A 19,117-nucleotide genomic window follows, 5' to 3' on the forward strand; every position below is an offset into this window, starting at 1 on the left:
GCACAGCCAAACAACTTCCATCCCTGCGGGCTGAGAGTCAAACTGGGCCCTGTTGTATTAATTCGGATGGAATACATGGGCCAAAGGTGTTAATATGAGCCAGTCACTGTCCAACATTAAGCATGTTAAACAAGGTCCAAGGTTTGGTACACAGAGACCTCAGCCTGCTCAGCAGCGTGGCAAACACACTATTACAAATTCTTTTAACTTTTTATTGATGATACAGAAGAGAAGGAAACACAAGTAAAGCATCTGAAATATAAAGTATTAAGTAAGGCTTTAATTTTAACAACAATCCTCATTCCCTTTCCCTTTAACTGGAGAAAGTTTTTTAGAAGGAAAATCCATCTTGTCTGATGACAGGTTTCAGAGTAGCAGCCGTGTTAGTCTGTATTCGCAAAAAGAAAAGGAGGACTTGTGGCACCTTAGAGACTAGCCAATTTGTTTAGTCTCTAAGGTGCCACAAGAACATCTTGTCTGAGAGTCTCTTAAAGAATCAAGGTGGGGGAGTTGATATCTTTTATTGGCCCAACTTCCACTGGTGAAAGAGACAAGCTTTCAAGCTACATAGAGCTCTTCTGTACTGAAGAGGAGCTCCTTGTAGCTCGAAAGCTTGTCTCTTTCACCAACAGAAGTTGGGCCAAGGAAAGATATGACCTCACCCACCTTGTTTCTCTAATATCCTGGGACCAACACAGTTATAACATCACTGCAAACAGTCTCTTAGATGGTTTTAAAGACGGTAATAACTGGTTTGGGGGTTTTGTAGTGGGAAGGGTAAAAGAGAAGAAAGTAGTTTAGAAAAGCTAGACGTGCACAAGTCCATGGGGCCGGACGAGTTGCATCCGAGAGTGCTAAAGGAACTGGCGGCTGTGATTGCAGAGCCATTGGCCATTATCTTTGAAAACTCGTGGCGAATGGGGGAAGTCCCGGATGACTGGAAAAAGGCTAATGTAGTGCCAATCTTTAAAAAAGGGAAGAAGGAGGATCCTGGGAACTACAGGCCAGTCAGCCTCACCTCAGTCCCCGGAAAAATCATGGAGCAGGTCCTCAAAGAATCAATCCTGAAGCACTTACATGAGAGGAAAGTGATCAGGAACAGTCAGCATGGATTCACCAAGGGAAGGTCATGCCTGACTAATCTAATCGCCTTCTATGATGAGATTACTGGTTCTGTGGATGAAGGGAAAGCAGTGGATGTATTGTTTCTTGACTTTAGCAAAGCTTTTGACACGGTCTCCCATAGTATTCTTGTCAGCAAGTTAAAGAAGTACGGGTTGGATGAATGCACTATAAGGTGGGTAGAAAGTTGGCTAGATTGTCGGGCTCAACGGGTAGTGATCAATGGCTCCATGTCTAGTTGGCAGCCGGTATCAAGTGGAGTGCCCCAGGGGTCGGTCCTGGGGCCGGTTTTGTTCAATATCTTCATAAATGATCTGGAGGATGGTGTGGATTGCACTCTCAGCAAATTTGCGGATGATACTAAACTGGGAGGAGTGGTAGATACACTGGAGGGCAGGGATAGGATACAGAGGGACCTAGACAAATTGGAGGATTGGGCCAAAAGAAATCTGATGAGGTTCAATAAGGATAAGTGCAGGATCCTGCACTTAGGACGGAAGAACCCAATGCACAGCTACAGACTAGGGACCGAATGGCTAGGCAGCAGTTCTGCGGAAAAGGACCTAGGGGTGACAGTGGACGAGAAGCTGGATATGAGTCAGCAGTGTGCCCTTGTTGCCAAGAAGGCCAATGGCATTTTGGGATGTATAAGTAGGGGCATAGCGAGCAGATCGAGGGACGTGATCATCCCCCTCTATTCAACATTGGTGAGGTCTCATCTGGAGTACTGTGTCCAGTTTTGGGCCCCACACTACAAGAAGGATGTGGATAAATTGGAGAGAGTCCAGCGAAGGGCAACAAAAATGATTAGGGGTCTGGAACACATGACTTATGAGGAGAGGCTGAGGGAGCTGGGATTGTTTAGCCTGCAGAAGAGAAGAATGAGGAGGGATTTGATAGCTGCTTTCAACTACCTGAGAGGTTGTTCCAGAGAGGATGGTTCTAGACTATTCTCAGTGGTAGAAGAGGACAGGACAAGGAGTAATGGTCTCAAGTTGCAGTGGGGGAGGTTTAGGTTGGATATTAGGAAAAACTTTTTCACTAGGAGGGTGGTTAAACACTGGAATGCGTTGCCTAGGGAGGTGGTGGAATCTCCTTCCTTAGAAGTTTTTAAGGTCAGGCTTGACAAAGCCCTGGCTGGGATGATTTAATTGGGGATTGGTCCTGCTTTTGAGCAGGGGGTTGGACTAGATGACCTCCTGAGGTCCCTTCCAACCCTGATATTCTATGATTCTATGATTAGTTGAAATGAGCTGGAGTTGTGATTGCTGCGGTTGGTTAAAGTCTGAAATTGTCTCTTTGAGTAAAAGAGAAGGCCTGGGCTATACTACAGGTCTGTATCGGTATAACAACGTCGCGCAGGGGTGTGAAAAATCCACACCCCTGAGCAACGTAGTTACACCGACCTCGCCCCTTGTGTAGACAGTGCTACGCCTCTTGGGGAGGAGATTAACTATGCCCTCGGGAGAAGCTCTCCCATCCGCATAGTAGCGTCTTCACTACACCACTACAGGGCGCAGCTACAGTGCTATGCTTGAAGACAAGCCCAGAGTTAGTTGAGATAGGCTGGAGATGTCACTGTTGTTGCTGACGTCAATTTTTGAAGGAAAAGCACCGTTGTTTGACAGTCTCTCAGATGGTAATAACTGTCCTTTTGGGGGAAAAGAGAAGAAGCAAGTTGAGAAGGGTTGGAGCTGTCCTTGCTGCTGCTGTTGTTAAAGTCTGATCCTGTTTCTTAAGAAGACACACCAAGAAAAACACACACAAAAGGGGAGAGGAAAGAACAGGAAAGGTAGAAAATGCAGCTTCTCTCTCTGGTGTTGACTCTCACTTGCAGCCTCCCTGCTGGAGAAACACAGGCACAAGGCACTCTGAGGCCTGGCAAACTCGTACCAGCTTTGCGATGGTTAGGCCTTTGCTTTTAGCTGCCTCTTTCTGGTCACAGGTTTATAGCAGTGCTAAAAATATCCAGGCTTGGCTGGCTAAGCCAGTCTCTTGTTAAGCAGAAGGTAAAAGGAGAGAGATAGGAAAGAGAAGAACTAAGGCAGGAAAGGAAAAGGACACACAAAGTGGAGAGAGAGAGAGACAGTCTTACATCCCAGGTGGTGTTTGAGATTCTCCTGAAGCCGGCAGGGGTGGCAATGTCATCTGGGTCCCTCTTTCGGGATTGGTCTGATCAGCACACTTCTCAGGATCAGGATGATCACAGACACTAGCTTCTAATTTTCCCCGGGGGTGCTCAAACCCCACTCAGCCCCAGGCCCTGCTCCCACTCCACCCTTCCCCCAAGTCTCCCCCATTCCGCCCCAGTACCCGCCCCCCACTCCACCCCTTCCCCCAACGCCCCACCCCTCCTCTTCCCGCCCCCGCTCCACCCCCACCTTGCCTTTTCCGTCCCTTCCCGCAAGCACGCCCCATCCCCACTCCTCCCCCCCCCAGCGCCTCCTGCACGCCACTGAACAGCTGTTCCGCGGCATGCAGGAGGCCCTGGGAGGGAGGGGGAGGAGTTGATCGGCGGGGGCCTGCGGTGGGCGGGAGGGACTTGGGGGGAGGGAGGGGAGCTTGGCTGCCAGTGGGTGCTAAGCACCAGCTAACTTTTCTCCATGGGTGCTCCAGGCTGGAGCACCCACGGAGTTGGGGCCTTGGACGATGATGAAGGCCCATGGTCCCAGGGCGGGGGTCGTAGCCAAGATGGTGAAGCTTGCTCCAGTAACCTCTGTCCTTTTGGTTTTCAGAAAGGGAGTGCTGGGTGCAATAGCCGGTTCCCTCATTATTTTGTCCACTAATTAGGCCTAATATCCAACACACTCTAAGGTGCCACAAGTACTCCTTTTCTTTTTGCAGATACAGACTAACATGGCTGCTACTCTGAAACACCAATTCTGGTTCATTAACATCCGGCTTCACATCATCTGTTTTTGACAAGTAGAATTTCCTGTCCTTGGATTATATCAATGTGGCCTTCTTGGTTTAGATTAATAGATTTTCTGTCCACTATTCTTGTATCTATTCCCATGAGTGCTTGATGTTATAGTTCATTGTAAGATCTTATGAATGTACACTCACCTTTACAGTTAAACTCACAGTAAGGGTAAATGCGTCGGCCCAATTATCACAACAGCCCCTGCGTGTCAGGATTGATCGACAGGCCCTGTGACACCCTGACTCTGTGTGTTAACAGTCCTGGAGGAGCTGCCTCTGCTGTGTCGGCAGATACGTCCTGCCATTAGGACAGTCTGATGTGCTGAGATGGAGAGAGCGGGGTTGCTTTTCCTTGCCCTTCTCCCAATGATCTTGTGGGGAGCGAAGCGACGGTGGGATTCTGACACTGAGAAATGCCAGGCAGGGCCCCTCACATAAGGATGCCTCATTCCTGTGACTTCTCTAAGCCTCCCCAAGTCAACGCCAGTCCTGATGATCCCATGATGGGAGTGCAACTGGCGATGGAGTTGACGGTACATGAGACAGAACCAAACCCCATTGCTGCTAAGGCTCTGCAGTGCTGCCTGGAGAGCAAACGCTTGTTTGCGGAGGGGCAAATATGACCCAGGGAACTGAGATGGGTGAAGGAAGGGATTGACCTACAGAGGGTGTAGCTGGAAGGAGAGGTGTTGATTTCTGGTTGCTAATAGTGTCCTTCAATGTTCTCAGCACTGCACCAGAGTGATGCCAAGAAATGCCAACCCAGAGTGGAACCAGGTGCTGTTCTTTCCTGCTCAGGTGAGATGGATGACTCGGTAGGAAGGGGATGTTGTCAGAGCCCTGACAATCTGCATTGAATATCTCCCCCGCATCCCTTCTTTCCCCCTGAGTTACCCAAATTCTCATTTCCTGAAAGAGGATTAAGGGAGTTCTTGCCATAGACACCCTAATAGTGTCTCTCCCTGGGGGGGCCAGCATTTGCAGCCCAGAGTCCAAGGAGTATTGACAGGGGGGCAGGAGAAGTGACACACAGAGCTTGTGGAAGGTCATGTCCTTTCCCTCTTGTGGGGGCTGGGTCTCTGCCCTGCACACGTTCCTGACACTGGGAACTAGGGATTGCTGTAGTGGAGCGGCAGTGGGAGAGGCTGGAAGCCCTGTCTGCAGGGAGGGGAAGGAAGGAAGGCACCTGCTCTGTGGAGCTAGTAACCCTTCAAGAGGGGGAGTTCCCCATAACGGGTGCCTCCCTCTGCTCCCCCTAGACAGTGCTTCAGCTTCTCCGTCCACTGGCCATCCCCAGCTCCCACAGCTGAAGAGCCAGATAGGGCATCCAATGGCTTTGGCACCAGTCCACACGGCAACATCCTTCCTAGTATGCCAACAAAAGCAGGGCAGCCCTGCCATATAAACTGTGGGAAGGAAGAGCCTTGCTGTGTCAAATGGCACACTGGGCCTGGCCCCAGGGACATATGCCCTTCTAACCTGCCACCTTCCCATTGCAGTTACCATCCGTGTATGATAAGATCAAGCTAACCATTCTGAACAGGTAAGCAGCACTTTGGATAGTCCCCGCCTGGAGCAGGCAATCCTGGCGTTACCCCCAGAGGAAGGGGAGTAACTGAGGAGAGCAGGACGGGGTGAGGCTGGCCAGTCTGGTGAGGGAAGAGCCAGCAGGGACACTGTGGTGGGTGGAAGGGAAGGGACCCATGTGGGGTTCATAAATACACAGACATGTTATGTTAGAGAAGGCAGGTCAGGGAAGTGTGCCTGGTCCTTGCAGCAGGAAGGGGGAGGTCTGGATGGCCCTTGGTTCCAGGGAAGTTCATTCTGCGGCTGGCCCCAAAGGAAGCTCTGTCTCCTGCCCTGACGATCCTTACAGCAGACAGTTCCCTTGGGCCACAGCAGTGCCAGTGTGGACCGCAGTCTCATCCCAGAGCCTTGGCCAAGTTTTAAATGCCCTGGTCCCAGGCTTCGGAGCCCCTTGACGACAAGGACTGGGTAGGCAGAAGACAGTGTTTGTAGACCCCAGGGTTTGGTAGGGGCGCACAGAGCTTGGTGGGCCTTTTGTTCAGCAGCCGCCCCAGCCCGCTCCAATACCACAGAAAGGCTCTTTGCTGTCTGCTCTGCACTTCCAGGGACCGAGCAAGAAAAACGGACATCCTTGGGACCACGTACATCAGCCTGTCCGAGGTGTCTTCCACGGGGGCTGAGATAGAAGGTAAGGGGCTCTGACTGCCCATCGAGAGCTGGCTTCATTCTGGGCTCTCTCGTCTCAGGTTCCTCTCTTGGTTCCAGGGGATTTCTCCGGGTTCCTGCCATGCTTTGGACCCAGCTTCCTGACCCTCTACGGGAGCCCCAAGGAATTCACCAGCCTCCACGACCCGAATGAGAAACTCAACTCTGGGAGCGTAAGTGTCTCCCTTCCGTTCATGGCCTGGATCCCAGGAAGACCATGGCCTGGGGGCAGGGTCCTCATGACTCCCAAGCCCTGGGGTTGCCATGAGTCCATGCCAGTGGGTCGTAGCATGGCATCTGGCATGCCCACTACAGCACTGGGTTGACCCTGGCCCCTCACTGACGGGAGCACCCTACAGTTCCCCAAGTTGCTCCAGAGAATGGTGAATTGTACCGGGGGAATGAGAGGGTGACCAGTAGGTGACAGCCCATCTCCCCAAACACACACAGTGTCTGTCCTCCGCCTTCCCCTCTGAGCACAAGGCACGGAGGCATGGTCGCTCCTGGGACAGCAGGCCACTTCCAGCCTACTAATGCTCCCAGCCTGCATCGTCAGCTTGAGCTACCTCTGGCTGTTATTGAAGGGGAAGTTAGGAGGGGTGGCAAAGAGGTCTGAAGGAGCAGGGGCAGACCTGGGAGGGGGGCAATCTGCAACAGGAAGAAATCTGCCAGAGACCTTTCTCCTCCTGCTCGGCCCATAAGTTGCCTCTTGCTGCCCTGAGTTGTCCCATGAGCTGCAGAGCCTGGCCTGCATGGAGCCCCCGTAAACATCTCAGTGAGGGGCTCAGACAGTTGTTTGTGCTGTTTGCGCTTGATGTCAGGCCTGGAAAAAGAGTGAGAAAAGTTTCCCGGTGCTCCTCCCTCTCTTCTCTTACCCCTCTTACAGGGTCTCCCATTCCCTTGTTCTTCTATCCCCTTCCCGCCCCTCTTCTGAGGACCCATTTGTCTTCCAGGAGGAAGGGGTGGCCTATCGAGGTCGGATTCTAGTGGAATTAAACACCAGCATGGATAGGACCCCCGAACAGGAAATAGAGGAGATCCCTGCAGAAGCTATTGCCAGGGTGGAGGTAACTAGCCCTGACTGAGTGTGTGACCCCAACACCCCAGCCAGCCATGGCCTAACAGCGAACGGGGCTGGGAAGGGGAGCAGGGGGACAAAGCTTCTCAGGAAACAGTTCCAGCAGAAGGGAAGCTGCACATCATCTATGAATTGTAATGCTGTGTGAGCATCCCAGCCAGCCCTGTATGAGCAGTGATTGCCCTGGGAGCTTCCCAATGGCTCTTCCAGGAGCCCACAGCAGTTAGACAGAAACACATGTTCACTTGGCCCCTGAGCCCATTTGAGATAGGAACCATAATAAACTCACCGTGCGGTTCTTACTGCCACGTCTCAGAGCAGACTTGAACTTGACAACAAAACATGTCTTGTATCCGTGAGAAAGGCAGGGCCCCAGAATCTGTCCTCTTGGTGCTGGGAGAATATTGGAAAGAGGTTGGAGCACATCTCACCCAGTTACGCTGACCATGCCACAACCATCCCTGGTCCCTCCCCACCAACGCACCTCTCAGCAGCTCTGTAGTCTCTGCTACCAGGGACATCTGAGACAGAACATTTGGCCTCCTCATTCAGAGGAAATGTAGATGGGGAATGACAAAATAAAGCGCTGTAATACCTTTTTGGAAGGGAGATAAAACCTCCCAAGCTTCAGGGTGTAGCTACTAACTTTCCAGGGTGAGAATGAGACCATCATGGGGGCAGATTATCCCACATCTGTGACTGTGAGGTTTTTGCACCTTCTGCTGAAGCAGGTGGTGGTGGCCCTTGTGGGACATGGGGCTAGATGGGGCCTGATCCCATCTGGCAATCCCCGTGTGCCTAGGAAAGTACAGAAGGGCTGCAGCCTGAGGTTCGGCAAAGCCTCCCTCCAAAGGTCCCATCACTGGTGATCCCATGAGTCTGGTTCTTTCCCCACCGGGATCAGAGGCCGTGTGTGTTCCTGGTGGGTATGTGACTTAGAGAACAGGAACCCCAGGGTGTCATTTGACTCTTTCCTGTGTCATCAGTCACTGGCTTTTCTTTCCCTCCAGTGTTCCCCTCTGCCTGGGTTCTTAATTTAATCATGTTTCTGGAATTTTGGTGCCTCAGGGTCTGGCAAGATAGGTGTTCAGGGGGATCCTGCACATTGGCTGGCCCTTTGGGGAGCGGTCTCCCAACCCCTGAACTGTACATATGCAGAAAATCCAGCTCCCTTTTGTGGGTTACCCTGTGTTTCCCCCTCCCTGCACTGAGTCCTTCCCTGCCCCCTAGAGGGCTGTGATCCCTGCTCTCTGGGCTAGGGGTGTTTAACCTTCGATCAGATTCACCTTTTCTCAGCAGCTTTCCCATAACTTCTCCCTGACTCTCACCCGCCTGGGGGAACCCCCCCCCTCACCATCCCCGCCCATAGGGTCATTTGCATTCTCACAAACGACCACCTGGCAATTTCCTGGTCCCAACTCCTCTGCTGTCACAGGCGTTGGAGCTGCATCTTGATGTAAAGAGACACAGTTACTTTCCAAACAGTTATCAGGAATAGCATCCTGAAAAACTGGAACCTGGATTGGGGTGCCCTCCGCCACCCCTTTCTCTGTCCCTGGGAAGTCAGCTGTGTGACTGCTCCCCTCCAGGAGGTCAGTTACACAAATCCCTCTCAAAACCTGGGTCATGGGCTGAGTGCCTGGGTGACAGATGCTGACCAGCCATCCTGCTAGTGTCCTGGGCATCCTGCCCCAAGTGTCTAGGGTGGAGACATTCCTGTACTCCCACTATTCCTTCCCCCATTTCCTCCCTTGGGCCCCCTCCCAAGACACATTTCTCTGTGCTCCCTAGGAAGGGTTCTATCTTTTGTTCAGCTGCAGAACCCTTCCAGCTAACAACTGGGACAGTTTCCTTAATCACTGACCACCCCTCTCCTGCCCCTGCGCCTGAGGGCATGTCGCCTTCTGCTGGAAAGGAGCTTGTCTCAGCCCCTCCCATACTTGGAAGCACCCTGCTTCCCTGTGTTACAGAGTCACAGGAATCCTCACCCACCTCAGTGGTTTCTGAGATTCCCTGCCCCTTCTCTGGGCTCTCCTCTGGGACCCATTTCTCTCTGCTCCCTAGAGCTGGGTCTGTCTCTGGTTCAGCTGAAATTTGCTGGCCGCTAACAACCTGGACAGTTCTCTCCCTGGCAGGCATCAAACCCCCATCCCTTCCCGAGGTGGTGTTGCCTCCAACTGCAGTGCAGAGATTGGTCTTCTCGTATGCAGGCCATCGGTGGTCCCAACTGCGGATTTTTGGAGTGATGGGAATGGTTGGGGTCAGTGGTTTCTGGTTCTGCTTCTCTAGCAAGTCCAGTTTGTGGTTTTTCTCTCTTTCTCTCTCTCTCTTTCTCTCTCTCTCTTTCTTTCCTTCTCCTCCATGGCCAGTTTCTTTAGTAGCAATATTCTCTCGTGTTCTCTTTCTTTTTCTGCAACCTGCAGCCTAAAAAGCTCCACCTCGCAATCACTTCTCTGCTTTCACTCATTTTCCTGCTTTTCTGTCCCTACTTCCCTTTCCTGAAACAAGCAAACAGAAAATAACAAACCGGTAGCCTCCTCCTGACTGTCCTTAGCCACCACACTTAAAGCCTTTATATCAGTGTATGAAGTGCAAATCTTGCTCAGTACAACAAGCTGTGTATTTCTCGCTGCTCGCTGCGCCGCTGTGACGGGATACCCCCGGGTGCAGCCTGGGACCGTGGGACCACTGTGCCTCCTGAACTCTCTCCAGCCTGGGCTCTCTCTCACAATGCCTGGCTAGTGACCAGCAGCAAACCCCTCCAGGCGCTGTGATCACTCAGCATAACCGCATGTGGAGCCCCCACCCCCAGCTAAATTGCATGAATGCTCCCAGAGCCACTCATGGATCACACAGAGAAAGGCACCAGCCAAATCCCCCCAGCTCCCAGCACTGTACCCCAGGAATATACTGTCACCACTTCATCAATGGAAAGTGGACAGACACCAGCCTTTGTCAAACCTGAGCAGATTTGCCCCACACTTCATACAAACTCACTGATAAAGATAAACAATTAAACAAATGTATTGATGATAAAAGGTAGATTTTAAGTGACAGGCAAAAAGTCAGAGTTAGTTACCAAAAGAAGTAAAATATCAGCACGCAGTCTGAACTCTCAACCCGATTAGAGAGAGTAACATCTAGATGAAGCAGTTTTTCTCACCCCATTGGATATTGCAGTCCTCAATATACAGGTTTGTTCCTTAAACCTGGGCCGGTCTCCTCTGTTGGAGTCTTGTCTTCTTCTCAGTGTCTTGGTTGCTTGCAGCGTAGGTGGGGCCAGGAGAAGGCCCAGTGTGTGTCCACTGAGTCTGTTTTATACACTCAGTCCATGTGCTTGGAGAACACAAGTCCAGGCATGTCTGGGGGCATTGCTGAGTCACCCAGCAAGGTTGCAGACATGCCAAACCTGCGAAAAAAATGCAGAAATTGGGCTTGTTTTTGGCTTAATTGGCTTGTGAGTTGCTTGTTGGCTAGTTTTTGGCTTGTAGCTTGTTGCTTGTTGTAGCTTGTTGCTTCTTTTGTTTTATTAGCTCCTGGCAAACAGGGGCAAGGAGCGGAGAGAGTCAGGGGTGCACAGCGGGCCCACCACAGTCCCAGACTGCATGCTGGGGGAATCTAGTGACGTAGGGTGTTGGGGTTCCTAGGGATTGGCTTGTTTTGGCCTTGTTTTGAAATGGGATTTGCTTGATTTTTGGCTTATTGTGAAAGTCGGGGTGCTTATTTACCGCGTGAAAGTTGGCAACTATGCAAGGTTGAGCAATTCCCCTGGTGTGGCCTCATGCAGGTGAGTCATTGCATTGTCGCTCCCTTGCTGGACAATGGCTGTTGATGGGTTGTTTGACACCCTGCCCGGGCGTTGATTCTTTCCTTGATGTTGCCTCTGGATAGCTAATATCTCGCTGATTCCCCAACTTACAGCATGTTTGAGTGACCACCATACAACACAATTCTCACAACTTCATATGCGTTAATGATACACATCTATGGACAGAGAAATGACTTTCAGCAGATCATAACCTTTCCCCTGATACCTTACAAGGCCTGCTTTATATGTAAGATCACAATTATATGAAAATGAGGAATATGGGGGTTCCAGGATGCTCCCCCAAGGTATAGAATGACACAGTATGATCACATCTCCTGCTGGTGACTGGCCCACACAGAGGATACAAGCCTGCTACTGCCATCAGCTAGGGCTGTCACTCCTTTAACTCAAACAGCAGAGGCTGGTGCTTTTGCTGCAGCGGGTCTCAGGTTGGGTCCTTGCTGATGACCAGCAGGGACAGGTGATAGTGACCAAGACACCATCACCTGCTCCCTCCCCATCCTAACCCTGCCTGTTGGGTCTTTCCTTTGCCAGCGATACTTGTCCCGGCGCAAGTATGGCCTGTGTGCCATCTTCTATTCAGCCACCATGCTGCCCGCTATCAAGGAGCTAATCCAATTTGAGGTCAGCATCGGGAACTATGGCAACAAGTTTGACGTGACATGCAAGCCCTGTTCCTCAACCACCCAGTACAGCCAAGCTGTGTTTGACGGTAGGAGCAAGGCAAGGAAAGGGGAGACGAGACAGGCTGGCCAGGAAGCGCAAGATGGGGTGGGAAAGCAGGGAGGAAGTCAGGAGAAGGAAGAGCTCTGTTGAGATGGAGGGATTGAAGAGCCAGATTCAGAGAGAGCAGAATTTCCGTTCTGCAGGAAATCCAGACATTTCAGTGGTTGTTCCTCTTCCAAGTCAGAATGAAAACAAAAAAATTCCAAACTTTTCTGTAAAGTGAAATTATCCAGAAAATGTCACTGGGGTCAGTTGAAGTGTTCCGGTTTAATCAAACGGAAACATTCCCTTCTGATTTCGACTGCTTTAATTTTATATTACAAAAATATCAATTTTGAAACCAAACATTCTGCTCCCATAAGGTCAGAATGTTCTGGTTTGAGCTTCTTGAAACACTTCTAGTCAATTTTTTTCCTAAATGAAATGATGTCCAAATCACCCCGTTCTCACAGAAACGTTCAGTTTTGACAAAGTGGCATTTTCCAATAGAAAAATGTTTATTGGAAAATGTTTGACGAGCTCTCTTCCTGGGGGGCAGATTGCCATGAGCCCCTTCTATCTGGGCTGGGGCCAGTCCCAGTCTCTGGACACACCAGCCAGAGAAGTGGTAGATATGCTGGAGGGTAGGGATTGGATACAGAGGGACCAAGACAAATTAGAGGATTAGGCCAAAAGAAATCTGATGAGGTTCAACAAGGACAAGTGCAGAGTCCTGCACTTAGGATGGAAGAATCCCATGCACTGCTACAGACTAGGGACTGAGTGGCTGGGCAGCAGTTCTGCAGAAAAGGGCCTAGGGATTACAGTGGATGAGAAGCTGGATAGGAGTCAACAGTGGGCCCTTGTTACCAAGAAGGCTAACAGCAATTTGGGCTGTATAAGTAGGAGCATTGCCAGCAGATCGAGGGACGTGATTGTTCCCCTCTATTCGACATTGGTGAGGCCTCATCTGGAGTACTGTGTCCAGTTTTGGGCCCCACACTACAAGAAGGATGTGGAAAAATTGGAAAGTGTCCAGCGGAGGGCAATAAAAATGATTAGGGGTCTAGAACACATGACTTATGAGGAGAGGCTGAGGGAGCTGGGATTGTTTAGCCTGCAGAAGAGAAGAATGAGGGGGGATTTGATAGCTGCTTTCAACTACCTGAAAGGGGGTTCCAAAGAGGATGGATCTAGATTGTTCTCAGTGGTAGCAGATGAGAGAACGAGGAGCAATGGTCTCAAGTTGCAGTGGGGGAGGTTTAGGTTAGATATTAGGAAAAACTTTTTCACTAGGAGGGTGGTGAAGCACTGGAATGGGTTACCTAGGGAGATGATGGAATCTCCTTCCTATACACATACAATGATGGGGTCTAAATTAGCTGTTACCACTCAAGAAGGAGATCTTGGAGTCATGGATAGTTCTCTGAAATCATCCACTCAATGTGCAGCAGCAGTCAAAGAAGTGAACAGAATGTTGGGAATCATCAAGAAAGGGATAGATAATAAGACAGAAAATATCATATTGCCTCTCTATAAATCCATGCTACGCCCACATCTGGAATACTGCCTGCAGATGTGGTCGCCCCATCTCAAAATAGATATATTAGAATTGGTAAAGGTTCAGAAAAGGGCAACAAAAATTATTAGGGGCATGGAACAGCTTCCATATGAGGAGAGATGAATAAGACTGGGACTTTTCAGCTTGGAAAAAAGGCAACTAAGGGGGGTATGATAGAGGTCTATAAAATCATGACTGGTGTGGAGAAAGTAAATAAGGAAGTGTTATTTACTCCTTCTCATAATACAAGAACAAGGGGCCACCAAATGAAATTAATAGGTAGCATGTTTAAAACAAACACAAGAAAGTATTTTTTCATGCAATGCACTGTCAGTCTCTGGACCTCCTTGCCAGAGGGTGTTGTGAAGGCCAGTACTATAATGGAGTTCAAAAGGGAGCTAGATAAATTCATGGAGGACAGGTCCATCAATGGCTATTAGCCAGGATGAGCAGGGATGGTGTCCCTAGCCTCTGTTTGCCAGAAGCTGGGACTGGATGATGGGGCATGGATCACTTGATGATAACCTGTCTGTTCATTCCCTTTGAGGCACCTGCCATTGGCCACTGTCAGAGGACAGGATACTGGGCCTGATGGACCTTTGGTCTGATGCACTATGGCCGTTCTTATGTTCTTAGAGGTTTTTAAGGTCAGGCTTGACAAACCCCTGTCTGGGATGATTTAGTTGGGGTTGGTCCTGCTTTGAGCAGGGGGTTGGACTAGATGACCTCCTGAGGTCCCTTCCAACCCTGATATTCTATAATTCTATGTTGTGAGGAGATCCAACCATTGCATCCCATGTGTTGCTAACCCCCTGGGTCGTCTGAGTGGTGAGTGGTCAGTGTCCCTGCTCTGGATCCCTCGGGCATAGTCCCAGGTGCAGACCCTGTATCTGACATCCACCTTGGCAGTAGGAACCCACAGTCCAGCCACCCAGACTCTGACACCAGTGTCCCAGCCCCACCCCTCACGTACACTCCCCAGTTGCTCCTTTGGCTTGGAGAGGCACTCCTTTTTAAAGCGGTCTCAGCCCCTCTGGGGCAGGGAATCAAGTGGAGATGCTGCCACTCTCCACCATCCCAGACTGCGGGGATTCCAGCCCCCTGCCCCAGACAGGTTTCTGTGTAGAGAGTCCACGCAAAGGCAATGGTTCACTCGGCGAGAGCCATGCACTGGTGATAGCTCCTGATGGCCTTATCATGCCTTTCCCAACAGAGCTTCCTCAGGGCTTGTCTATACTTAAGGCAGGCTGTAAATTGACAGGTCAGAGGCTATTCTGGAATAACGACATGTGCAGACAAGCCCTCTCTCCCTGTCTAGTTCATGGGACCTAATCCCCAGTGATGGTTACAGTTACAAACCGTGTTCATACAACCAGCTGGAATTCATAACTGGACACAGACCTATTCCTCAAGCTGTCATGGGGCCCTCACAGAGTGACACGTGTCAGGCCCTACAAACCCAGGGCCAGCAGCAGGGGAGAGAAGCTGCATAGGGTGCACGCTGCTAATATTAACTCACCCAGCCTGCTTCTACCCAGCATCTCCCTAAGGAACATGCCTGAGCTCCCCTGAGCCAAGTGGTTCATTCACTTTCCTTCCTGCTGTCCAGGAAACCATTATCACTATCTGCCGTGGTACGACACCAAGCCAATGGTGGCCATCACCTCTTTCTGGGAGGACGCTAGCTACTACATGGACACCCTGAACATCATGCACTCCACACGGGACAGGCTGGTGAGTGCAGGTCCTGGCTCTGCAGGGAGCAGGGCAAATCACCGAGAACAGGCTGCAAAGCTAGGCATGAATCTGGGATGAGGGACAGCAGCAGAAAGGGGTTGTGCAGTTCTGGGGCTGCATGCAGAGGGGCACCCCGTCACAGAGCCCGCAGGGGACAGCTCTGATGCGAGCATATCTGGAACGCTGTGGACAGCTCAACGCCAGAGAGATATTGGCAGGCTGGAGAGAGCTCAGAGAGGAGCAACAAAAACCGTCAAGGGGCTGGAGGGGTGAGCCTGCAGGGGACGATTCAACTGATTAACTGGCCCTCACTTGGCTAAGTGGTGACTACGGGCAGGAATATAACAGTCTGCAAGTGTGTTACGGGGTAAAATGCCAAGGAAGGAGAAGGGCTGGTTAGGGGCACAAGGAGGTTGGAGTGAGGAGTGAGGGGTGGAATTAAACAGCAGGATGTATTAGGCTGTAGAATCGTCTGTCTCCCAAGGAAAGGGATGGAAGCAGGGGGGCTGGGAGCCAGTGAACCAAACTGTAAACCCTGGATACAATGGAAACCACTTCAAGCCATGGGGTGTGGCAGGACCCCTAGTTCCAGCACCTATGGGTGGAAGACAATAAAAACTCGACTCAACCAAACCCTGGCATGTGTACAGTAGAGAACAATCCGGCATTCACAGCAGATGGCCTGGATGGGCACTAACAGGCCTTTTCTACCTCTAATGACTATTATAACTTTCGTATAGCTCCCACGCCAGCCACACCCAAACCCCTCGTGCACAGGCTCTCCTCGCTCCTTTCTTCCTGTGGCTCCTCTTTAAGCTCCTCCCCTTCACAGCTCGAGGTGGACCCAAATACTGGATCTGTCCTGAGGGAAGAATGTCCATTAAAGTCAATGGAACGACTCCCTGTAGACTTGACTGGGAGCTGAATCAAGCCCTAGTTGCACTGTGCCCTGGCCCACCGGTTGGAGGATGAGCCGCAGATAAAGTCTGACTTAATTTCCTTCTCCATCAGAAATTGAATCTGGATGCTCTGAGATCCGTCCGAAACGCCGAGGATCCATCTTTGGGTAACATCTGGAAGAAGCTGCTGGAAGAGCTGCTGGAGGACTGCAAGTGAGCCAGGGCACTAAGTGTTGGTCTCCCTGGGTATGTCTACACTATAATTAGACCCCCATGGCTGGCCCGGGCCAGCTGACTAGGGCTCGCGGGGCTCCAGCTAAGGGGCTGTTCAGTTGCAGTGTAGACATTCAGGCTCGGGCTGGAGCCCAGGCTCTAGGACCCTGTGAGATGGGACTGTCCCAGAGCTCCAGCAGCAACCTGAGCCGACCACAAGCCTGAGCCCCGCAAGCCCAGGTCAGCTGGCAAAGGCCAGTCGTGGGCTTTTAATTGCAGTATAGACACCCCCGTGTGGGCAGGTCAGGAGTGTGAACAGCTTTTATCTCTGAGGATGTGTAATAAAGTAATAAATTGCTTTGCACTCCTGTAGCTCTCCAGGATCTCTCTGTGCTTTGCCGATGGTACCCAGACGGTGAGTCAGGACTCCTGGGTTCCATTCCCCACGCTGTCACTGGCTCTGGGTGACCCTGAACACAGCATGGGCCAGCCTTACACCAGACCTCAGAGCCAGATTTCCAAGTGTGCAGCACCCTACATGCCCCCAATGTGCTGAGCGCCTTTGGAAACCTGGCCCTTAATCTCTGTGATTTAGATCCTCACTGTGTTGAATGGGAATAACACCTCGTGTTATCTCAGTTTCCCTAGTAGCAACATTGACCTCAGTGGAGTCACTCCAGATTTTCACCAGTGGGACAGAGATCGCAATCTGTGAGCACCTGGCCTTGAGATCCTCCCGGGGAAGATGCCGTAGAAGGGCAAAGTATCATTTATTACCGAAGGGGCTCCAGAACTGTACGAGAAGGATGTATCGTACGATCCTGTCTCCAGAGGTTGGCAACTCTGGGCTTTTGATTGCCAGACTATGGTGCAAGCTCTCTCAGTGCCTTTCTCCCATGCTGGATCTCCAGTGTCTGTCCATGTCCGCACCATCTATTGGCTTCCTAGCCGAGCGTGGAGCTCAGGCTCTGTCCTCATGACATGTCTTCATCTCCAGAAGGGTATTTTCCAGCTGGGAGGAGTTAGGAGAAATGGGGCTGGAGAGCTAACAGGGTTACACCTGAGCTAAGCAGTGTCTGGGGCGTGGGGAAAGTGATAATAGTCTGGAAAAGTCTGAGGGGTGCGAACCCCAAGGAGGAAAGGGGGTTGTTTAGGGTGGGAACGCGGGGTAAGTAGGAGCGATGGGACAGAACTGAGAAATGGAAACCGAAGGCTGACTGTCAGGGGAAGCTTCCTGCCAGTGAGATCTGTGAGGATGTGGGACCGGGGTGGGATGTCCATCGCTTGGGACATGTAAAACTGGACTGGACAAAACACTGCCAAAGTGCGGCAGGGAGCAATCCTGCCTGGCCAGGAGCGGGGCGGGCCACGTCTTTTCCAGTTCTGACCTACATGATGCCGTGGGTCAGTTCCACATTTCTCATCTCTCCACCTGTGAGCCGAGGGGCAGGTCAGTTCTCAGACCCCCCTTCTCTCTGCCCTGGGTAGCTGGTGGCAGTGAGGGAATTCTGACCTCTCCCTGTTGATGCTCCTTGCAGAAGGCTGCTGCCCAGTTTGGAAGGTCGGATGACAGCCACAGTCCTGGATCAACAGCTGAGGGACCTGCGTGGTCGGCTCCTCCACCAAGTAGCCAGGTCTGCAGAGAGGCTGAGCACTGGGACTAACCCAAAGACCCTGATCCTCAAGGTAGAGGACTGGCTGCAGAGGATCAACTCGGTCACTCCGGAGGTATGCCAAGGCCTTGCGCCCCTCCCCCAGACACCATCCCCAAGCGGCCATGCCCACCAGCCTCTCCCCTAGTGTCTGCTGCCTCCTGAAACTTGTGCAGTTCTGCAGTGGCAGCCCCATAGCGGCAGGTCTGTAGCTCTCCCGGGCTGAGCATCCTCCAGACCTGTTCCGGAGGAGAAGGGAGGCATGCTTAGCCATGGGGCCCGCGCTCTGCAGTCTCTGACCTTGCTGTTCGTTCCCTGGGTCGCTGGGAGCTAGGCGTGATGCTGAGTCAGTGCTGCAGAGCTCGCAGAAGGGCAGGATGGTTCTTTGGTCACCCTGGGGGCTGCCCCTGCAGACAGGCCTAGCAGGGGGGCCAGGCTGGCATGAGGGGGGACCCTAAGGGGCTGAGTTGGCACAGCCCCTGCCATGGGAAGGAGAGCAGCCCAGGAGTATCCTGCAATAGCATCTGTGCCGTCTCTTCTCTCTCCTGACGTGCTGCCACGCCCAGGCCCAAGCCAGCATGCCCGACGTGGCGATCTGGATGCTGTGCAAGGAGAAGCGGGTGGCCTATGCCCGGGTGAAGGCTCACACCATCATGTTCTCCAAGGCCGGTCCCTGCGCCTGTGGCAAGCTGTGTGGGAAAACCCACACCCTCTTCCTGAAGGTAGGAGACGGGCCAGGATCTCCGCCCCTCTCGCTCGCCTCGGGCTGCGGGGAGAGCCGGCCCTGCCCACGCCTGGTGGCTGCATTTGGAGCGGGTGCAGCGCGGCCCCTTTGCCTTCCTCTTGCAGAGCCCCCAGAGTGACGGGAAGGACACCATCCATGGCCAGCTGCGGATGCGGATGTGGCTCAGTCTGGTGTCCGACAGCCAGGAGTTCATGAGGCACTTTGAGGGGAAGATCGGGGTCTATGCAGAGTCGGTGAGCAGGAGCAGGGCAGCTTTGGGGCGAGAGGCCTCTGGTTCCTGGGGCAGGGATAATCTGCCATGGCTCCCCTGTGGGGAGGGAGGTATGCGGGATTCCCTTGCTGGACGAGGACGGTGCTGGTGCAGACAGAGAATGCTGCATACACTGGGCGCACCCCCCAGCAGGCCGATGGATTGTGACCCC

General features: G+C 52.0%; 1 protein-coding gene across 1 annotated transcript in view; it reads left to right on the forward strand.

Moving 5' to 3' along the window:
• FER1L5 (fer-1 like family member 5) overlaps window positions 1-19,117 on the forward strand; it is a 96,530-nt gene that overhangs the window by 33,678 nt on the left and 43,735 nt on the right. Inside the window, exons 13-23 of the mRNA XM_073324758.1 lie at window positions 4,774-4,842; window positions 5,544-5,587; window positions 6,177-6,259; window positions 6,337-6,449; window positions 7,230-7,343; window positions 11,718-11,895; window positions 15,059-15,183; window positions 16,198-16,298; window positions 17,837-18,026; window positions 18,517-18,672; window positions 18,800-18,928. Of these exons, the coding sequence (XP_073180859.1) occupies window positions 4,774-4,842; window positions 5,544-5,587; window positions 6,177-6,259; window positions 6,337-6,449; window positions 7,230-7,343; window positions 11,718-11,895; window positions 15,059-15,183; window positions 16,198-16,298; window positions 17,837-18,026; window positions 18,517-18,672; window positions 18,800-18,928 (1,302 nt within the window). The remainder of the gene's footprint in view (window positions 1-4,773; window positions 4,843-5,543; window positions 5,588-6,176; window positions 6,260-6,336; window positions 6,450-7,229; window positions 7,344-11,717; window positions 11,896-15,058; window positions 15,184-16,197; window positions 16,299-17,836; window positions 18,027-18,516; window positions 18,673-18,799; window positions 18,929-19,117) is intronic.

This window comes from Lepidochelys kempii, chromosome 26 (genome assembly GCF_965140265.1).
Source record: "Lepidochelys kempii isolate rLepKem1 chromosome 26, rLepKem1.hap2, whole genome shotgun sequence".
Lineage (NCBI taxonomy): Eukaryota > Metazoa > Chordata > Testudines > Cheloniidae > Lepidochelys > Lepidochelys kempii.